Source organism: Macaca nemestrina, chromosome 5 (assembly GCF_043159975.1).
Source record: "Macaca nemestrina isolate mMacNem1 chromosome 5, mMacNem.hap1, whole genome shotgun sequence".
Taxonomy (NCBI): Eukaryota; Metazoa; Chordata; class Mammalia; order Primates; family Cercopithecidae; genus Macaca; species Macaca nemestrina.
In genome coordinates, this window is record NC_092129.1 from 141,588,313 (window position 1) to 141,610,254 (window position 21,942).

Consider the following 21,942-nt stretch of genomic DNA (forward strand, 5'->3'; position numbering starts at 1 on the left):
GGAGGCTGAGGCGGGCAGATCATGAGGTCAGAAGATCGAGAGCATCCTGGCTAACATGGAGAAACCCCATCTCTACTAAAAATACAAAAATTACTAGGGTGTGGTGGCACACGCCTATAGTCTCAGCTACTCGGGAGGCTGAGGCAGGAATCACTTTGACCTGGGAGGCAGAGGTTGCAGTGAGCCAAGATCACGCCGTTGCATTCTAGCCTGGGTAACAGAGTGAGACTCTGTCTCAAAAAAAAAAACAAAAAACAAAAAACAAAAACAAAAGAAAAAGAAAAAAATAATAATTTCCCTATAGAGAATCAAAAATTGCCTTTCCAAATATTCTCTGTTAACCTTAATACTGGGCTTAGTACAAGAGTCACCACTCCTCAACTGCAAGTGACATAAGTGGCTTAGTTTAATGGTCATCTTTCTGTCACTTTTGGTCCCTCCATGTTCACCCTCAGCATTTCTGTCTACCTGCAGCATTCACTTGAGAAGGCCTCCTGAGTTCTGGATGGTTTCATCTGGAATGGAAAACTATCTGTAGGGAGAAAAAAAATATGATTAATTCTCCATGTTTGGATGAACTGAGGACATTTTAAATTCTTGACTACCTTTCTTCTGCAGTTTACAACACAAAATTAGGATGGTAGTTTGTAAATTCCTTCACAACTACTTGTGATTCAAATAGTAACTCTCATCATTCCCAAACCTTCAAACTAGTTCTGATTTTGAAGGAGGCACTCAGTATTTTCAAGATGAAGGAAAAATAAAGAATGTGTCCATCCTGGTTTGCTGGCTATTTCTAGTAGTGGAAATCCCTGAATACATATGGATCAGGGTCATGACCAGATCAGAGTGAACTGTAAAGGCTAAAACCAAGTGAAGAAAATTGTGATAGTATAAGATACCACAGTTCCCTAGTCAGTGACCAAGAGAGCTTTCCAGCTTTATGTAGCAGGCTTTAAATAGCCTTTATCCTACAGATTTGATTCTTCTTCTGAAGCTGCCTTCTAACAGATAACAGCAAATATTAGGAATGATGTTGAGATGTTACCCATTGCAACTCACAGCATGGATGGTGGGACTGATAAGGAGTCTAAGAGGACTGTTTTAGGGAGAACTTGGGTTAAGTAAAAGGACTGGCTTGCTGATGATAATGTTAAATCACAGCTAAGATAACTGAGGATATTGGCAGCTCTACTGCAGTACACAACTCCAAGAGGCACCCTCATATCATAGCCTCTGTAATAGTCCCCTCTGGAGTCAGGCAATGCCAGGTCTGCAATGGCAATGCACAAAGGCCTCGGGTCTGGGAAGCCTCCTCAGGGTTCTGCTGGGCTGAGAAGGTCTTGAGCCTTTTTCCTATGGATGGACCAGGCTGTCTAATCCAAAGCAAAAAAAAAAAAAAAAAACTGACCTTTTTATTTATTTATTTATTTATTTTTTGAGACAGAGTCTTGCTCTGTTGCCCAGGCTGGAGTGCAGTGGCTGGATCTCAGCTCACTGCAAACTCTGCCTCCCAGGTCCACGTCATTCTCCTGCCTCAGCCTCCTGAGTAGCTGGGACTATAGGTGCCCGCCACCAGGCCTGGCTACTTTTTTGTATTTTTAGTAGAGACAGGATTTCACTGTGTTAGCCAGGATGGTCTCGATCTCCTGACCTTGTGATCTGCCCACCTTGGCCTCCCAAAGTGCTGGGATTACAGGTGTGAGCCAACAGGCCGGGCCAAAACTGACCTCTTAAAAGCAAAAAAGTCACACAGGAAATATGAACAATAGCACAGTTTCTTCACAATACCAGACTTTGGAAAGCACAACAGGTACAAATGCACATAGAGCTCATCAACCAATGACTAATTGCTCCAAGTCATTGGTCCACCTTCACAGTCATGATGTTATACCTAGAAGAATTGTATCATACACCAAATCCCTCATTTTAGCCTTTTGCCGACAACTATCTACCATTTTCCACATACCATCACCCCAGCCCCAATACCAAACCAACTCCCTTTTATCAAAGTAGGGAAAGAGGATTTGGTTGGGTCTTGATAGCTATCTTCAAGTATGGAAGAGGGTATAACTATGAAAAATGGATGAAGCTACAAGGAGGCAGCTTACATCCTGATGAAATAAGAAACTTTCTGACAGCTGGAGACGATGAGTTGTTCTGTAAGGTAAGCTAACTGAAAAGGCTAAACAAAGAGGAATGACCTCATATGTTTAACAGGCTATGGTGAGTATCTATTAACCAATAAAACCTTCTTCAGGTAGCTAACTCCTACTTATCCCTCAAGACGCAATTCTGACATTATCTACTTCAAAGGAAAATCTTCACTGACATATTTCCCCAGCTGAGTTAATGGCCCCGTCTCATTTTCATTGCTTTTACCATGCCATACTAGAATTCTCTATCTATATGTGTGTAGTAACCCCCAAAACAGATAGCTTCAGAAGTGCAAAGAGCAAGGCTTATTCACACCATATTCCTTGGTATAGAATCTGACACACATAAGGACTCAATATGTGTGTACTGAGCTGAAAAATAATAGTAATAATCAAAACAATAGCTAAAGGGTATTGAGCAATCACCATATGTCTGGCACTGTTCAGAGCACACTACATATTTTAACTAATTTAATCCCCACAATGTCCCAGTAAAGTTGATATTATTATTAATTAATTAATTTATTTATTTTGAGACAGAGTCTTACTCTGTTGCCCAGGCTGGAGTGCAGTGGCATAATCTCGGCTCACTGCAACCTCCGGCTCCCGGGTTCAAGCGATTCTCCTGCCTCAGCCCCGCGAGTATCTGGGATTATAGGGGCCCACCACCATACCTGGCTAATTTTTGTATTTGTAGTAGAGAGGGGGTTTCACCATGTTGGCCAGGCTGGTCTTGATCTCCTGACCTCAAGTGATCCGCCCGCTTCAGCCTCTCAAAATGCTGGGATTACAGGTGTAAGCCACCGCACCCGGCCCGTGAAGTTGGTATTGTTACTGTCCCCAATTGATTGAGGTTAAGTAACTTGCCCAAGATTGCCAATCAGAACAAATATGATCTCTAAGGTAGTCTTTAACTCTGAGATTACATTTTTTTAAATCTCTAGTACTTAAAAAATAAATAAGTGGTTCTTTCTACCTACTTTTCTCCTTTAATCTGATTTCAACTTTTTGATGAAGAATTCCAAGTACATGAATACCCATATATCCTCTTTCTGTCTCCTGGGTTTACCTTGGGGAGAAGGCAGCTGCAATTTTTCTGTGATCACTTGTGTTAGCACTGAGCCAGTATCTCTGTAAGGACAGAATCGAGAGGTCCCCTTGGAATTCTTAGTAGAACAAACTGCAAAACGGTGAAAGGGGACAAAGTCTCCTCCATGGCAGCTCCCACAGCGGCAGGCCAAAACTTGGAGAAAGCAGGCACATTCAAGGTGTAAAGCTATCTGTTGTTCCTTGGGCCAGAGCTCCCAAGCAGCTGCCCGTAGTAGAGGCACTCCAAATTCCAACACCTCAGTTTGAGGTAGGGATAATTCTTCTTTTAGCCTGAGAAGACAGGCTGAACCACCATCTGAAATTTAGGAAAATCTAAGTGAGATTTTCCCTTATAATCCTTTGTGCTTCAATATGGCAAACTCTCAAGCACATGGCTGCTAGTGTGCAAGAAAATTCTATTTACAACCCTAGGCTAATATTACTGCCTCCTTTGTATAAAAAATTTTGTACCATTCTGAGAGTGATACTGACCATATCTTGTATAAAGTACAACAGAGAAGAAATGATCAGTGGTACAAAAAAATCCTGTACTTCTATACCACTGATTTCTTAATTGTTTCTCCTAAATTGAGATTTTACTTCAAATTATTATAAATGTCAAATCATAGGAAATGCTCTGTTCAAATATAGGGCCCAAACATATTTCAAAGTCAAAGGGAAAGTATTTGTGAATTATATGTGCTTTGGGTAGTCCATGTTACAATCTTATTCTTTCATATGGAGAATTTGAGATTGCAAACTATTTATATCTTGCTTTGTTCATGTCTGTTTCAATTCCACATGTGTTTGTCTTCCTTGTGAGTTTCTAAAATTGGGGATGGTTTATTCTTTTATCTCATTCTTTGTACCTAGAAGCCAATAAAAGATTATGTCAATATTTTCTGAACCAAAAATCAAAACACAAATACTAACACCTGGGTTAAAAAGGAGCTAGAATTCCTGAAATGAAGACAAGTCTGAAAAATACAGGATATTTTTTCACTACATCCATGTCTCCTTCATGGTTTAAATGATAATTTTCTTTCTGTTTCTTAGCCATAGGCTTTGAGAGAGAGACCCTCAAACTGGGTGTGGTGGTATGCACCCATTGAGCTCAGGAGTTACAGCCTGGGCAACATAACAAAACTCCATCTTTAAACAAACGAATGAGAGAACCCCTTGATATATGATATTGATGGTCTTTCTGAACACAGATACCCCCACAGGGACTCTTTGTTCAGACCTGAGTAAAAGGGAACAGCCCTTTCTTACCTAACTTTGTTTTCTTCTCTTTGGTTTCATCAATTATGTTGATAGAGGAAGGCACTAATATGGGTTCAGCAGGAAGCTCTTGGCTCTTGTCGGGCCAGCAGAGCACATGTATATCCACAAGAGCTCTCAACACCTGAAGTAGCTTATTTTTATCCCAGCCAGGCAGGAGGTGCTGCAGCAAATCTATATGGAAGGAGTGCCCAATGATTGCAGCACACTTGACCAGCAACTGTTCCTCTGGGCTCAGTTGATCCAGTTGGCTTACTGCTATTTCTGCCAAAATCAATCAGTCAATCAGTCAAGCAGCAGTGAACAAGATTTCTACAAATCTAGAATATATCATGTTGAAAGTATGTACAGTTTTTTTAAAAACAAAGATGTGCTTTTCATCTACCCATGTCTACTGCCCCCACCTCAATCCTCCCTACTCTACTTAGCCAAACTTCTTTGCTTATGCTAAGAATAACCTCTGCTTGGGAAATTGAATTTGGACTGGTAAAACTGAATGAACTGGTGGTAAGCCACAGATTTGGGCTTCCTTGGGTATAATCATTCTTGTAAAAGGTCATGCCTCTTGCAGAGCCTGAAAGCGATGCCTGTTTGGGCCATTATAAGAGATACGGCCTTTAGTGGGTCCATGAGGCCTCTAAGCACCCATGAGTCATAGTTTCATTCCCCACAGCTGAGCTATTACTTGAGGCTCCAGAGAATAGCCCCTGGAGTGCTATGTAAACTCCTGTGAAAACTCTCACTGAAGAAGAGTACCTGCTGCTGTCCTGTTAGCATCCTGTATTTCCTTCTGAGTAAGAAAAGCCATTGCTAAGCATGGTCTATCACAGCTGTATCAGTGTAAACTGTCTAGTTGAACCTGAAACCTCCAGAGTAAAGAGCTTATAATATAATAGCTAACACTCATGGAATATTTATTATGTGCCATAATTTATTTAATTTAATCCTCAACTAGCCCCATGAGGCAGGGACTATTATTGTCCTCATTTGACTGATGAGAAGTTGACTAACTTATTCAAAGTTCCATAGCCAGTAAGTGCAGGAGTCCATGGTGCCCAGGGTTTTCTGACTCTAGAGCCCTGGCCCTTAACTACCATGGTGTCCTGAACTGCTGCTTCATGTGTGTGTCTTATTTTCTCAACAAGACCACACTGTACTTGAAGGTATGCTTGTTCATCACAATATTCCTCAAGAGGGCTTAGTATTAGTACCTTGCCCACCAAACACTTGAATAAAATATTAAAATAAGAAAAATTCATTTCTAAGAAGAACATCCCCTCTCCAACTATGCCTACCCAATTCTGATAGCTTCGTTATTCTTTATGGCATCAGTCATTCTACTTTGCACTCTTCCTTTTTATTAAACTCTTGCTATGTGCATAACACTGTATCTTCACTAACACCATGGATTTTCTTAAATCTTAGCAACATCATCTCCTTTGCTTACTGTCTACTCTGGAACAAGAATATGCACAAAGGGAAACTCTGGACCTATTTTGTATTAAATAATTGGAAAACTTTTCTGGGTCATCAGTTAGCCCCAAAGAGAACAATAAGCTCATTTAAGTAAAACTTTACTCAAGTAGCCCTACAAGTCTTCAAAGAGCTCTTCAGGCAATGCCAGAACTTATTTCTAGAAGGTAGATTTCTTTTTTAGAAGAAATGAAGCCAGAATGATAATGAGAGACCTACACTCAACTACTCACCAAATTACTAATTGCAATGATATCTGTAATTGGTTCACTTGAGGTCTTCAAGGGACTTACCTTTCAGAAAGGGTGGGAGAAGTACTGTATCCAAGTTCACATCATCCTTGACTGTGCAGACATAAAGTTCCTGGCCTTCTTCAGAGTTGGCAGGAAACATACTATACATTATGGATTTCATGGCATTGGCTATAAAGAAAACAGGCTATGACTGAGGAAAGCACCATTCTCAGTGACTGCAGTTCCAAAGGCACAAAAATATAATAATTTAGTCAAAAAAAAAAAATCTAAAGGATGAAGATGACTGGAGTGTACCATGGTTTAAAGTGTTTTACCCCACCTGTCTGCCTGTTCTCTAATTTTCTCTTATAAACTAACAACATTCTCTGTACCAATCAGTATCTTACAACTAATCACTATTCCTGTTCACCTTATAACAGCTCTTGCTTCTATTACATCACAGCTCTGGGATGCCTTTCTGCTTTTATACATACTTCTACCCTTTATTCCTCTCCTAATTTCCTCCCTTCTCCCATCCCCCATCCAAATCCTCAAGTCAGCCTTCTCATCAATAGTGTACAATTCTTTTTTCTGGACTTTCATGTTTATAAATCCTAATTTCCTAGTCCCACCTCTTGGGCTGCTTATAAAATGAACTATTGTAGATTGATTGGATTAAGTTATCCAAAGCAAGTCTTGAGTATTTTCACCCTAATTGTATAAGATTTGTACAGTGTGCTTATCTGGGAAGGCCTAGTGTGGCCCACAATGTTAGCAAGGAAAAGGTATGTACCTCGTAAAGGCCAAGTGATGTCATGCTGGAGAATGAACTTCAGCAGCTGGACCAGCGTAGAACTCTGGGAAGCTAAGCTTACCTGAGAGGGTTTCCCACTTGCTGTTTTCCTCTTCCTCCTTTTGTAGGTCATGAAAGAGCAACATGTCCTTAGAGAGAAGGTCCTGGCATAGGACCTCGCAATAAAGGGGATTTCCAAAGCACCTGTGAAGGTAGCTGCAGGGAGGTAAGTAAGGGATTGCACATTAGAGATGACCACTTTAGGGGAGCCAAACGTAACGGTACTTCACTCTGAGGAATCTTCTTTTGTTAAAGTCAGCTCTTCATGACGTACACTAACAGAGGGGGACAGAGGCACAGAAATAGAAAAAAGTAATTTCTGATTGGCCTTGAAATGCATTTCGGCAATAATTTTTCTTTCTCAACTATTTTTCTTTAATTGATGTTGAAAGGAACTAACATTCCCTTGCTAAAGGGTCCGGCAGAAAGGGGCCTTATCACATATAACTGACACATAAAGCAAGCCACCCAAGTCCTAATTGTCTTGTGAAAACCTGGGTGGATAGCCCAGGGAGGCAGCCCCTTACTTGATTACAAGAAGACTGTCTCCCTTAAATCTAGTCTTGGGGCCTCATCATGGTTACTAATGCTATTCTCTCCCCCAACTCCAGTAAGACCTGTGCCTTCTCATTTATATTATGGCACTGGTTCCTCCCTTAATGAAGTGCTCAGTTAGTCCTAGCCACTCACATCTGCAGCTCTTGGGGGATGCTCACCACCCCTAGCTCCCAACATGCCATTCTCAACAGCGAGGTTGTTGCCAACTTCGTAATAGGCATAAGGATAGCTTGAGGGCTCTGCAGGAAATGCTGGGCCCAGCCACACAGGGTGAAGATAGGGGTCAACGTCATCACCATGATGATGGGCATACTGGAGAGCAATGTTTCCAAAAACTCCCAGGAAGCTGCATCCATATACTGGGCCTCATCAATGAGGAAAATCAGTGGTGTTTCCCTCGCTGCCTGGAAAGAACAGCAAAGAAACAATAACCTCTGATTAGAAATGAAGTCACCTGGTTTTCAAATCTACCATAAATTTCCCATCAATAATTTAAATAAAATGTTAACACAGGCTAGAGTTTTCGGAGTAAAATATATTCTAAATCCAGGTAATATTTTCCTTTATAAATATAAAATCTAGTTCCTAAAAAAAGTACTGGGTTTCTGGCCGGGCGCGGTGGCTCAAGCCTGTAATCCCAGCACTTTGGGAGGCCGAGACGGGCGGATCACGAGGTCAGGAGATCGAGACCATCCTGGCTAACACGGTGAAACCCCGTCTCTACTAAAAAATACAAAAAACTAGCCGGGCGAGGTGGCGGGCGCCTGTAGTCCCAGCTACTCGGGAGGCTGAGGCAGGAGAATGGTCTAAACCCGGGAGGCGGAGCTTGCAGTGAGCTGAGATCCGGCCACTGCACCCCAGCCTGGGCGACAGAGCAAGACTCTGTCTCAAAAAAAAAAAAAAAAAAAAAAAAAAGTACTGGGTTTCTGTGGACAAGAAAATATTCTACCTGAAACATGAAATACGCATCAAAATATTCTCCAAATCAAACTTGAAGCTTTCAAATATTTCATTCTGGCAAAAGCTTCATTTGTGTGGGAACTCATAATACCTTAAAACAGCAATTTCCAAATCAGGCTATGCACTGGAATCACCTGGGAGTGCTTGCCAGCACTCCCAATCACCAGGCCCCACTCAAACAGACTTTAAAGATCTATTTACTTTTAATCACATTTGGAACTCCCACTCCACTCTCCGCTACCTCAAGTGACCATTCTAATGTGTTCATTGCATAGTTCTTTGTTTCTATGGTGTTCTTATAAAACATGCATTGTTGTTTTGTCAAGTAATTGTTTTTAATGTAAATGCAACTGTATTACAGATCTCATTATTTCTCTCTCTCTTTCTAACCAGGACTGTGTTTTTAAGATCATTTCATATCACTATGTTTTTATATATTCTCCTGTTTCTAAATTCTGCATTTTATTCCATCATGTTCATGCATGCATTCATGCCGATACCTCCCTGGCCTCCACACTGTTAAGAACATACTTGTTGAGATATATACCCAGGAGTAGAATTGCTGGGTCTAGAGGATACATGTTATTAAAATTTGACTAGTTGCTTTTAGATTGCTTTCCAGAATGGTTATATCAGTTTCTACTCATACAGATTTTTGATTCCATAATCCTAGGTTAGAACATGAGTATCTGCATTTTTAACAAATACTAGATAAAATAGCTATATAATTGCATTTAGAAACTACTATTTTAAATTAAACTACTAAAATTTTATTTAGAAACAGGATCTGGAAGAGCAAAGATCTTTTCTTGTATGCCATGCTGTGTTGTAGGATGAATCTAAGCTTAAAAGTAGAAAATAACAATGAAGATATTGGCAAATAGGCAGGCCAAGAAATGCCTGAATCAAAGTGTGATGTGGACAGATTAAACATAAACTATCTCCACATATTAAGAGTTAGTGACATGTAGTGAAAGTACCCACCTCCTGAAGTACTTTAATAAAACATGCTTTAACCTTCTTTTGTCTGGTCACGTCATCCATGTGCGAAACTTTGAAGGACAAAGGAAACTGACCAGGAAAATTATTACATGTTAGCATTTAAAATGAAAATCCAATAAAAACATGCAGGTTCTCCAAAGGGAACACAAGACAATTCTATTTTGACTGAGAATGGGTTTCTGCAAGTTTGAACACAGAGTTACAAGGGCCAATCCAACATTAATATATAGTTCAAAGGATGAGACAGAAAGTTCATGAAGGGTTAGAGACAGATATCTATCTCCTTTCCATACCAGACTCTAGTAAAACCCTTAAAGGGTTATGACTAAGGAGTAAATGACAGGTTGAACTTAGCAATGCCATTTTGGGCAGCTCCAGTATCCCAGTTATTCCAAGTATACCAGGATGAAATCTGTACATGAGACTTGTCAGAATAAGATGCAACAGACATCACGTAACATTGTTTCCTGTGCTAGGCTGAGGCACATGAACTACCAGGAACCTGAGAGCCAAAGTGAGATGACTGCTAATCTACGTAGGCAAGGGTTTAGAGACCCAAGCAAGGCCTGTCTTAAGAGAGCGATATGTTGAGGGATTAGACAGATCTTAGGGTTCCATTCCAAAATACTCTGCAGGGTGGGTAGATTAGGAGAAGTGATAGAGGATAAATAAAACAAATTGTGGACCAGTGAATTTTTAGCTTGTTCACTACTGGATACCCCATAAATCCTAGACCTCTGAAAGCTTTTGAGATCCAGATGCTGGTTTCAAATGATATATTCTGTGGTAAGGGAACAGGAAGGTAGGGTTAAAAAATAAAGAAATTGTAACCAACTCAAGAACACATGGATATAATTCCTGGGGATATGCCACTGGTGAGGGCCACCTTAATGTATTTAGCACTTTAAAATATACAATGCAATCTCTTAGATACCATCTCCTTTAAAATTCACATAAAAACATACAGTACTATAATTGTTATTTCACAGATGAAAAAGCTATGACTCAGAGAGGCTAAGTGATTTGCTCTAGGACATACAACTACCAAGTGTCAGGTTCAATACTAGAATTCACTCTCTTCAAAAGGAGAAAGCCTGAGTTTTGGTGTCAAAGGAATTCCAAATCTTGGCTCTACCATATATATAAAATATGTATATCCTCAGGTTACTAGATTAGAAAACAATCCTAGGTCTGACTTTCCACAAAATATAACAGTAACCCAATTCAGAAAGCCACTGCCTTCATTACCTTCACAAATAAGAGGTCATTAAAAAGGCAGTGAAGTTGTTCTTCCACTATCCCACGAAGGTGTCTTTGTAGGCACTCTTGCCGGTAATAGGCTGGGCATGTATCAATTTCAAAGAAGATGGCCATGAGGGTCTGGATGGCATAGAAGCACTGCTTGGAATCTGCTTCCTTCAGCATCAATGGCAATACCCTGGTGAATATTACTATGGTCATCAAGAGTCCCCTGTATGACACGTAGGTTACTCACTTCACCAGTCCAAGAATGCTGAATCTAATGACATAAGAGTCTCGCTAACAAGGGAAAGAGGCCTCAAGAGAAGTAGGTTCTGACTAAGAAAACAGGAGTCTTTACCTATGCCCTTCCTTCTGTGTCAGGAAGTTTATTTCAGCCAACAGCTGGCTTTTTCCATAGCCTTTTCCACCTTCATACAGAACTGCTTGTCCCTTCTTCTGGTGCAAACACCTCTGCTGTGCCATTTGGAAGGCTTCCAATTCTTTCTCCCGGTCTGTAGAGAGACAGGGAGCACCTAACACTCCTGGATATCAATAATCAACATTATTGATTGTTGCAGGCTTTTTGGTAGATACTCTATTGATTTGAATCAATTTGCAAAGCTAACTCTCAGAATGGCTTTTTTTCTCCAGAATTCCTGGAAGAATCTCATTCATTGATGGGGCTTCATATCTCCTTCCAGAAAATCAATTCTGAGTTAATATATGCTGGTCTTGAGGGCTTATTCCAGAGCCTAAGTAGTAACATTCAGAAAAATTAGGCACCTTGTGGACACAGGTGTTTCTTAATTTTTTGTAAAAATTTTCTTAGTAACAATTTAGTCTTCAAAATTTGTCACTACTATGTAAAAATAATGGACTAATAAGTATAGACTAAATACAAAGATAGGGGATATACAGTGTGGGTGACAACAGTCTTGGTGCTATTTTCATTATTCTAAGGATGATGAATTTTTCTCTAAAGATGATCCACAATAAGCTGTCTGATCTTAATAACTAAACTCTAACTTACAAAGATTAAATATTACTAAATGTTGGTGTTTCTCAGGCAGTTATAGGACTTCACCTGAAATTTGAATACTTGACATGGAAAAGAAATAGTAAATCCTCTTCAAAATGAATATAATTTCACTAAGAAAGTTGCTCTCTATTTTTTAATAAAGCTTAAAAGCATTTAGTCTTACACTGTTTTGTTTTTTTAAATCACATTTAGCTGTCTATAGCTGAAACAAATATGATTTAAGTTACAAAAGAAAACATACCTAACAAAGGGCGATTTTTGTTTCTCTTTCTTGCCAAATGTCTTTTTCCAAACATTCTGGGAAAAAGAACAAAGTGAAATGTATCTGTTAAAAATAGATTAGGAACAACTATCTTCATAAACAAATACTTTCAGATAATTAAGAAAGTACAGAGTTCTGAATAAAAAGGTTTTTAAAAACTAAAAATCTGGGGGGAGAGGGAGTAAAGAGGGAATATTATTGATTGTTCCAGGCTCAGGGAAGTAAATGAATGGTGAAGTACACAAAGAAAAAAAGAACAAAGATCTGGGTTAGTGACCTATTGCTATTCTCTTCCTGTTGGAGAACAGGATATTCACTGAAGAACTAGCTAAGAGCTAAACATAAAAGCTAAATCTCTCAGACACTAAACCCTCCTTTTGTGTGTCTTATTTTAGCATGCTAGTACTAGCAGCATCTTTTTTTCCAATTTCATGTAATCAAAAACTTACTGTTCTGTAAGAGATGAGAATGAACCTATCACACAATGATACTCACATACATCTTCTGTGGCCAAGATATTCATATATCTTCCCTGGGTTGGAGATGTTTTTCATCATTTTCTCTGGTAGTTTCTTGAAGTTGTAAGCAGGTAGCATGGATCTTAGATATGTTATCTCATCACAGGACACCAAACCTGGATAAGCAGTTATCATTCTGGCCGCAAGACTCACTTTTGGACCAATAACTGTGTCAGAAAGACAGGTGGAGAATTTTTGGACCATGTCTTCCACCTTCCTCCCTTAACTCACAAAGATAACAGTCCAATGTCCTATTCTACCTGTATATTCGTGTCTTGCTACTGCTCCAACCACGCCACAGAATACTGGTCCATTGGTGATACTGATGGAAACAAGTCTAGGGATCAGAAAAGCAATAATGGATAAACATACAGTCAGAAGCCTCCAAGTCAGGCACTAGATCTGCCGCTCCCTAGATCCAGAAGTCTAGTTTTAGAGCTTAGAGCTTAGAATGGAAAATGCCAGAGGTTGCTGTTAGTCTATATAACATGAGGGGTACAAAGTACTGAATATTACGGAGAGAACCAAAAGAAACAGAATGGTTCCCCTAATTCAGGGGTTTTAGTTTTAGTTGGGGGTTATAATTAGTAAAATATTTTTTCTTTTTTTGACGGGGTCTTGCTCTATCACCCAGGCTGGAGCGCACTGGTGCAATCTCAGTTCACTGCAACCTCCGTTTCCTGGGCTCAAGTGATCCTCCCACCTCAGCGTCCCAAGTAGCTGAGACTACAGGCACACACCTCCACATCCAACTAAATTTTTTTTTAATTTTTGGGAGAGATGGGGTTTCATTAGTTGTCCAGGCTGGTCTCAAACTACTGGGCTCAGGCAATACACCCGTCTTGGTCTCCCAAAGCACTGGGATTACAGGTGTGAGCCACCACACCTGGCCAGTAAAAAAATTTAAAAAATTTTACATCTGGGCCAGGCGCAGTGGCTCATGCCTGTAATCCCAGCACTTTGGGAGGCCGAGGGAGGTGGATCACAAGGTCAGGAGATCGAGACCATCCTGGCTAACACCGTGAAACCCCGTCTCTACTAAAAATACAAAAAATTATCCGGGCGTGGTGGCAGATGCCTGTAGTCCCAGCTACGCAGGAGGATGGCATGAACCCAGGAGGCGGAGCTTGCAGTGAGTGGAGATCATGCCACTGCACTCCAGCCTGGGTGACAGAGCGAGACTCCATCTAAAAAAAAAAAAAAAAAAAAAAAAAATTTACATCTGTGGTAAGGCAAATATTTAAATACCATTTGAGAAAAAAAAATTGAAGGGGTTAACTTTCCCAGAGTTATATAGCAAAAGCCAACAGTAGAGTCAGAATGAGAATCCAGGCCTCTTGCCTCTTAGACTAATATTATTTTTACTATACCATGTTGCCTCAGATAAAACTGAAAAATGAAAGTAGATCAAGAGATATCAATACAGGGTTAATGGATCAAATAATGCTAGAATGTCATAGTTAAGGAATAATCAGAATGTCAGGACTGCAGACAGAAGGCTTTCTGAAGTAAATTTACATTTGGAACAAAATTTTTCTAATAAGTAATATTTTAAAAATTCATTCATGCATACATACATTCATTTCATTCACTAAGCACTGAGAAGTGTGCAAAGTACTGAGTATTTGGCTGGATGTTTAAAATATCCTGCCCTAGAGAAGTTAAGTTTGGGAAGGAGGGTGGTAGGTTTGAGGGAGGTAAAGAGATACTTATATATTACCAAGACAAATGCTCCATATTAGAGACTGATATAGCACATTAGCAGAGCAAACAGAACAGATGCACTAATTCACACTGAAGAGTAGATACAGTATTCATAAAGGAGAGGACATTTGGTTAGACCTTGAAAGTTGAAAAAACTGATAAAGTGGGGGAATGGTACTATCTGGTGGGAAAAGGTAAAGGCTTTGAGATGCCTTGTATGGTCATGCAAAACTAAGTGCTTCAAGATGGCTACAGCACAGACATGAACAGAGGTGTTTGGCGTAGAGAGAGGTAATGGGAGAAGTAGTCTTACCTCTGTAGGGACGAAAGAGTATTAGATAAATGAATTATTTTAAAAGAGGGCATATACTGTTCTAGGTGAGGCAAAAGCCCAAAGGTGGCAAGGAGTAATTCATACATAACAAAATAAGTAGATTTACTCACTGACATGAAAATTTCATGTGACAGGTAACAAGATATGCAGGTGGAGAAAGATATGCAATGACGCATAGTCTCATATTAAATCTATAAACAATTTTCAGTGGTTCAGAGAGAACATGAAAAGTAGCAATCATGTTAACACTATTATCTCCTAAGCCATCAAAATTATTTGTCTTCCTCAAAAGACAGGATTAAGGGCTCTTGGCTGGGTGCTGTGGTTCATGCCTGTAATCCTAGCACTTTGGGAGGCCAAGGTGGGCGGATCACTTGAGGTCAGAAGTTCGAGAGTCCAGTCTGGCCAACATGGTGAAACCCCATCTATACTAAAAATATAAAAATTAGTGGGCGTGGTGGTGTGTGCCTGTAATCCCAGTTGAGGGATTCTGAGGCAGGAGAATCGCTTGAACCCAGGAGGCAGAAGTTGCAGTGAGCCGAGATTGCACCACTGCACTCTAGCCTGGGCAACAGAGTGAGACTATGTCTCAAAAAAAAAAAAAAGTATCTTACCATTCATTCACTCAGCTCACTGCCCCCAAGGTGAAAAAAAGAGACACTTAAGAAGACCATGCTGTCAGTTCTGCTGCCATATGAAGAGCAAGACTAAAAATTTTTTAGTATTTCATGATGCTTCCTCTGCCTAAATACCCTTTCCCATCTTCTCCATTTGCTGAACTACTTTTCTTCTCAACCTGTCTCAAAAGTCATCTTTATAGTCAAGATTTCTTTGGTGCCTCTGGGGAGAATTAACCATTTCTTCCCATAGCACATTGTTGTAACTCCTATAGCATTTTATTTCTGCACTTCAATTTCATTGTATTAAAGTTAGTTGTTTACTTAGCTGAACTGGTAAAATCTTACTTCTCTTTATGTCCATAGCACTAACACAGTGCCTGGCTCATAACTGTGTCCAAGGAATGCTTGTTGAATGAATGCATTTATGCATGCCAGAAATTCAGCTATTAACAAGTCAATCATGAACAAATAATACTTTTATCATTTAGTTATTTCTTATTTCTTTCTATTATACTTTATAATTCCTCCTTGCTTTTCTCAGCAATCCATATTCCTTCTTTCCTTTAAAACCTTTCTGCATTGATAAAGAATGTATTCTTTATTTGATACATGTAATTGTATATAAAGTATTTCTGGTACTGAAAAACCATAATAATGACATTCTGAGACTGCACTCCCTATGTCTCAAAAATATCCTGAAGAAATACTCAGGGAATCATCTTTCCTCTAAGTGAGCTAAAAGCTGAAGCTATTTCTCAGATTAGAAAGAGGAACTCAGAGGATGTCTCAAGGTGAACAGGGTCTTTGAAAAAGAAGACATGGAAAGTAGTTTTGGGTCTGAGAGCTGATGTGATGCAGAGAGAAATGAGCAATGGTATCTGCTACCGAGGCCATGTAGGAACCTCTGAAGCTTTAGCATCTGCTCAGCATTTCCAAAATTATCTTCCTTAGAACATTAGCTCCTCTGGATGTTTATAGGTCTTTCTGGAGAAAAGTGTTTGATGACCAAGTAAATTTGGGAAATGCTGACTAAAACTAAATGTAACACATTTCTTTCCCATAACACTACTCAGAACCTTTGGTATGTTAATGTTCATTGTGAACCTTGAAGAAGGAAATATAATTTGCGACACTTCCCAGACATATTTGGTCATGAAAATCTTTTCTTTTTTCATGAGCATATTAAGGGATTAATAACATTCTAACAAACACACTTTGGGAGATACTGAATTAGTAATTATCTTCAAGGAAAAAAATCACTGACCTTGAAACTTAGCTTTGAGGCTTTGACATCTGTTTGACTTAGCAGCATAACCTTTCTGGATCTTAGTTTCTTTAAAGAGGTCAAATTTGATGAACTCTAATACCCCGTCTAGTTCTTAACATCTATTATATTCTAAACTAAATAAGATGGAAATGACCAAGTTACAGCCTAAGAGTGACAGAAGACATTCTTTTTTTTTTTTTTTTTTTTTTTGAGACGGAGTCTTGCTGTGTCACCCAGGCTGGAGTGCAATGGCCAGATCTCGGCTCACTGCAAGCGCCGCCTCCCGGGTTCACGCCATTCTCCTGCCCCAGCCTCCCGAGTAGCTGGGACTACAGGCACCCGCCACCTCGCCCGGCTAGTTTTTTTTGTATTTTTTATTAGAGATGGGGTTTCACCGTGTTAGCCAGGATGGTCTCGATCTCCTGACCTCGTGATCCGCCCGTCTCGGCCTCCCAAAGTGCTGGGATTACAGGCTTGAGCCACCGTGCCCGGCCGACAGAAGACATTCTTAAGGGCATTGTAAGACAGTCTCTAAAGGCCAAAGAAATGACTCTTTTAAGAGTAAGGGCCAAGGGTGGGACCCTTGAAGGCCACAGGGCAATACAAACTTCAAGAACAGAACAGACCAGCACTGGAGGGGATGGCCCATGTGATGGTTAATACTGAGTGTCAACTTGATTGAAGGATTGAAAGTATTAATCCTGCATGTTTGGGTGAGGGTGTTGCCAAAAGAGATTAACATTTGAGTCAGTGGGCTGGGGAAGGCAGATCCACCTTTAATCTGGTGGGCACAATCTAATCAGCTGCCAACGAATATAAAGCAGGCAGAAAAATGTGAAATGAGGGAGACAGGCCTAGCCTTCCAGCCTACATCTTTCTCCCATGCTGGATGCTTCCTGCCCTCAAACATCGACCTCCAAGTTCTTCAGTTTTGGCATTTGGACTGGCTCTCCTTGCTCCTCAGCTTACAGACAGCCTATTGTGGGGCTTTGTGGTCGTGTAAGTTAATACTTAATAAACTCCCCTTTTTAAATATATATATATGTTCTATATAATATATAACATAATTATATGTAACTATATATATATATATATGTATTAGTTCTGTCCCTCTAAGAGAACCCTGACTAATACTGCCCAGCATATCCACACTAGAGACAAGACTGGGAGGTAGGATGTAGGAGTATCTGCAGATCCCACCAAACCTGAAAGAAGTGTTAACAGTGTTAACATGTATTTGCCTTGGGCAAAGAGTCTGAGCATCTATTAAGCAACTGTAGCATCTTTCTTATTTCTAAAATACGGCTTGGATCAGATCATCTCTAAATTCCTTTCCAATATTAACATTCTATGAGTGTGTATCTATAATTATATCACATTAATAGCATATTTGATTCTTTTGGGGAACATTTGCATTTTATAAGAGGCAGCTGGGGGATAAGTAATGAAACAACACAGGATTTGAAGACTGAAGATCTGGGTTTCATTAAAAGCTCTGCTATACGCTAGTAACTTCTCTTCTGTGACCTTAATTTCCTTAATGTATAAAAGAGGGGCATCACACCTATAGTCCCAGCACTTTGGGAGGCTGAGGTGGGAGATCACTTGCACTCAGGAGTTTGAAACCAGCCTGGGCAACATAGCAAGACCTTGTCTCTACTAAAAAAAAATAAAATAAAATAGCCCAGTGTGGGGCGTGTGCCTGTAGTCTGAGCTACTTGGAAGGATGAGGTTGAGGATGCAGTGAGCCGTGATTGTGCCACGGAACTTTAGCCTGGGAAACAGAGCAAGACTCTGTCTCTAAAAAACAGCAAAAAATAAAGAGGGATACAAATTTTCACATTGGTAGCATATACTAAAGTATTCTATAAATGTTAAAGCACTATTTACATGTTTGATACAATTTTTATCCATTTTGAATTAAGTTATGGCAAGCAAACCAATCTGATTCAATGTTAACACTGGAAGTAACTATTTTAAAAATTCATTCATGTACACACTTTCTCCATAGCTTTCTATTTTAAAAAGTCAATCGAAAACTTCCAACCAACTTTATCATAATGCAACTAGTGGGAAAATAGATTTTTCTATACCTTCATCTGGGTTAGGTTTTGTGAAAGGTGGTTCGGTGAGGGGTGGATGTGGAAGAGGGAGATCAGTTCAGTTTAAGGGCCAGAAAAGGCAATAAGATCTGTGAAAGACCCAGAATGAAAGCCAAGACAGCGCTAATCAGCTATGGTTCCTTACTATCTAGGTAATTTCTCCACAACTTCTCTCATACTCTCTCTTGTAGACAGGCAGCCTTTATTCTGTATCCTCTCCACAGGGATGTTATTTGCATCATATTAATTTACACATTTGCTTGTTCCTTTGCAGTGTTCTTGAATCTTGGTATGTTTGTTCTGTTTCTCTCCTTTTCCTGACCCGCTGAATGGGAATGTATCTTTATTTCCCCTGGGTATTCAGTACAGAGATCTGTATCTGGTGATTTCTTAATAGATCTTGTTTGCTCACTTTCCTTAGCATGTTCCCTTCACATTAGGCAAATTCTGGACTACTTGAATCCCTGCCACTTGTTACTGCCTCCTACCCTGCCTGAAGAGCCCCTGGGGCCTGAGAAGCTCCTCTCTGCCCCACCTTCCTCCTTACTTGGTCTTAGCAGGATTCTCCCAGCAGAAGCTAAAGATGCTGAAGGAGCTCTCCAGGGCATGTGCACACTCGTCTGGCTTCTTATCACCAGGAAGGCCGAAAACACAGAGGAACATGCAGCCCTGGGATAGATGACAAACAAAGAAATGAGACACTTACCTGGGAAAGGAATATGGTTTGCCTAAACTAAACCAGCTCCCCTGAATGAACCCAGACCCTATCCTTGAACACTCTCCTGTTGGAAATATAGGATTCTACATGATTCATAAAATGGAAACTCTGGGCCACAGCAACATAGACTTTTTTTTTTTTTTTCTTTTTGAGATGGAGTCTCGCTCTGTAGCCCAGGTTGGAGTGTAGTGGTGCGATCTCGGCTCACTGCAAGCTCCGCCTCCTGGGTTCATGCCATTCTCCTGCCTTAGTCTCCCAAGTAGCTGGGACTACAGGCACCCGCCACCATGCCTGGCTAATTTTTTTGTATTTTTAGTAGAGACAGGGTTTCACCGTGTTAGCCAGGATGGTCTTGATCTCCTGACCTCGTGATCTGCCTGCCTTGGCCTCCCAAAGTGCTGGGATTACAGGCGTGAGCCACCGCACCTGGCCAGCAATGTAGACATTTAAAAAATCTTGATTTCACTATTCAAAGAGCTGAAATTTAAAACACAAGAAAAACTGCTATCAAGAACTTTTCAAAAATTTAATTTCTAGTATATACCTTGAGCTAAGTCTATCTGCCCACATTTTCATCACTTATAATGTCAAGTATTAAGATTCTGCTTTTTTTCAAGATCCTTAATTATCTGAGAAAGACCTGATTACATTTACTTTACTAATAGAACCAGAAAAACATTCTTTATGCTTCACAAGGATTCTTCAACAAGAATTCAATAAAAAATGACATGGAGAGTAACCCTCAGTAACCCTGAAAATTAAACTAACAAGAACATCCCATTTCTTAATTAGCATTAGTTGAAGTTTTAATGTAATATAGCTTGTTACAAAATAAGTAGCAGGGAATTTGACTTACACTTGTGTTATGTGGGAGGACATCACTCCTCACTCACCTTTAATGCTGATGGGTCAAGTTCCCTTGTACTTACTTTCTCAAACATAAAGATCCGACTCAGCTGGCCACCCCCTTTCTCAATGACTGTGGAGATGTATAAGGCAGACTCCTGGATAAGATGACACAAATGCAACATCCACGCTGTCTTGTGGAACTCCAGGCTGACCAAAACCAGAGTCACCGTACGGAATTCAGATACATACTCTACAGGCTGGCCTTCATCAATCTGCAAAGACACATTGAATTACCTACCTGTATTTTCAACTATCAGCATCATGTTCAGGCATTTTCATTATGTATTTCATGGTATATATGAGAAAATAACTTAAGGGTCTCAGCAAAAACTTAAAAGAAATTTCAGTATAGAAGATATACAACCCAATGCACTTGGAACTAAAACTGACTAGGCAGAATTCACTGATGAAATCTGTCAAGATTTACTCTCTAAGAGTTAATTTGACACATCCATTAGTCATTACACTCTTACTAAGGAATTCACATATATGCATATATATATACAATCAGTCAACTTATATTTACCAAACATACACACTATACCCTTCTTACAGTGTACTAAATTGTTGAAGAACAAATTAAAAAACAAATATGGTTTCTACTTTCTAGGATTGAGAAATCTAGCTAAAGGTTTAAGACATGTTCATCACCGTATTATGTTGGCACAGATGGGTAAATCTGCTGGAATTACAATGGGGTGCTGGAGATTAACTGAGTAATACAAAAAAGTTGTCACTTACAATTGTACACCTGTTTATATGCACGCGTGCACACACACACACACACACAGACTATACGAGGATTCAAGAACTAGGAAATAACCTTCTTCAAAAGGTTTTTCATTATGTGTTTCCGCAGCTTTTGGTCAAGATCAGAGTGTGGATCCAATTCCAGTGCAGTTCTTAGAGTCTCTGAGAAAAGAAAAATAAAAGGTCCCTGGCCATGTGGAAAATTAATGTTTAAAATTTGGGGCTTAGGTAGAAAGGACAAAGTAACTTACCAGCACTTGTACGGTAATGTGGTAGATAATCGAGGCACTTGTCAAAATGCTCATCAAAATCAAATGGGTCAATGATCCGCATATCTCTTAACTACAGAAAGGAAACTGCTTAATTCTGTGCCCCCACACAAGAAAGGCTGAGGATTCTATTACCCTTGTTTGCCTTTTATCTCCTCAGCCTCACTGTTCTACCTCATCCATCTTCATAGGAGAATATTCCCAGCCTCCCTCCTAAATTGAGTTCCAATGGTCGTTGGTTTGGCCAGGCAATATGTGAACACTATCAGAGCATTGCCCTGTGTAATAGGAAGGCCTTTTCAGGATGTGAATAGATGAAGCTAGCCTCCTACCTTCACAGCTTCATCCTCCCTCATGATTTCCACTTCAAACATATACTGCTCGCAGAGCATCCAGCAGTTCCAGGATAGGACAATCTCATTTGCCTGAGCCAAACGCTGAGCTAACCGGACATCATCTACATCCCGCCCAATCACCAAGAGGTATTGCTGTCGCTCATCTCCAACAATAACCTGGGAAATCCGACCCGCAGACAGACCTATCCAGAAAAAATGAGATAAATGGAGAATAGTCAAACTCAATTGGGAAACTATGCAACAGGAG

General features: G+C 40.0%; 1 protein-coding gene across 39 annotated transcripts in view; it reads right to left on the reverse strand.

Annotated features, from left to right (window-relative positions):
* Positions 1 to 21,942, reverse strand: part of LOC105489643 (adenylate cyclase type 10-like) — a 39,186-nt gene that overhangs the window by 9,905 nt on the left and 7,339 nt on the right. For 36 of the 39 annotated variants that reach the window (XR_011623729.1, XR_011623730.1, XR_003019811.2 and 33 more), the window contains 17 exons: positions 21,672 to 21,877; positions 21,322 to 21,412; positions 21,144 to 21,232; positions 20,341 to 20,532; positions 19,241 to 19,362; positions 12,927 to 13,003; positions 12,644 to 12,833; positions 12,128 to 12,183; positions 11,206 to 11,389; positions 10,854 to 11,043; positions 9,588 to 9,674; positions 7,776 to 8,047; positions 7,108 to 7,241; positions 6,293 to 6,421; positions 4,518 to 4,790; positions 3,226 to 3,561; positions 469 to 532 (listed from right to left, as the gene is read on the reverse strand). Coding sequence is in view for 26 of the 39 variants with exons in the window: in XM_011754627.3 (XP_011752929.2) it covers positions 469 to 532; positions 3,226 to 3,561; positions 4,518 to 4,790; positions 6,293 to 6,421; positions 7,108 to 7,241; positions 7,776 to 8,047; positions 9,588 to 9,674; positions 10,854 to 11,043; positions 11,206 to 11,389; positions 12,128 to 12,183; positions 12,644 to 12,833; positions 12,927 to 13,003; positions 19,241 to 19,362; positions 20,341 to 20,532; positions 21,144 to 21,232; positions 21,322 to 21,412; positions 21,672 to 21,877 (2,692 nt within the window). In the remaining 13 variants the exon portion in view is untranslated. The remainder of the gene's footprint in view (positions 1 to 468; positions 533 to 3,225; positions 3,562 to 4,517; positions 4,791 to 6,292; positions 6,422 to 7,107; positions 7,242 to 7,775; positions 8,048 to 9,587; positions 9,675 to 10,853; positions 11,044 to 11,205; positions 11,390 to 12,127; positions 12,184 to 12,643; positions 12,834 to 12,926; positions 13,004 to 19,240; positions 19,363 to 20,340; positions 20,533 to 21,143; positions 21,233 to 21,321; positions 21,413 to 21,671; positions 21,878 to 21,942) is intronic. The other 3 variants (XM_011754624.3, XM_071097086.1, XM_071097091.1) reach the window with 3 other exon arrangements.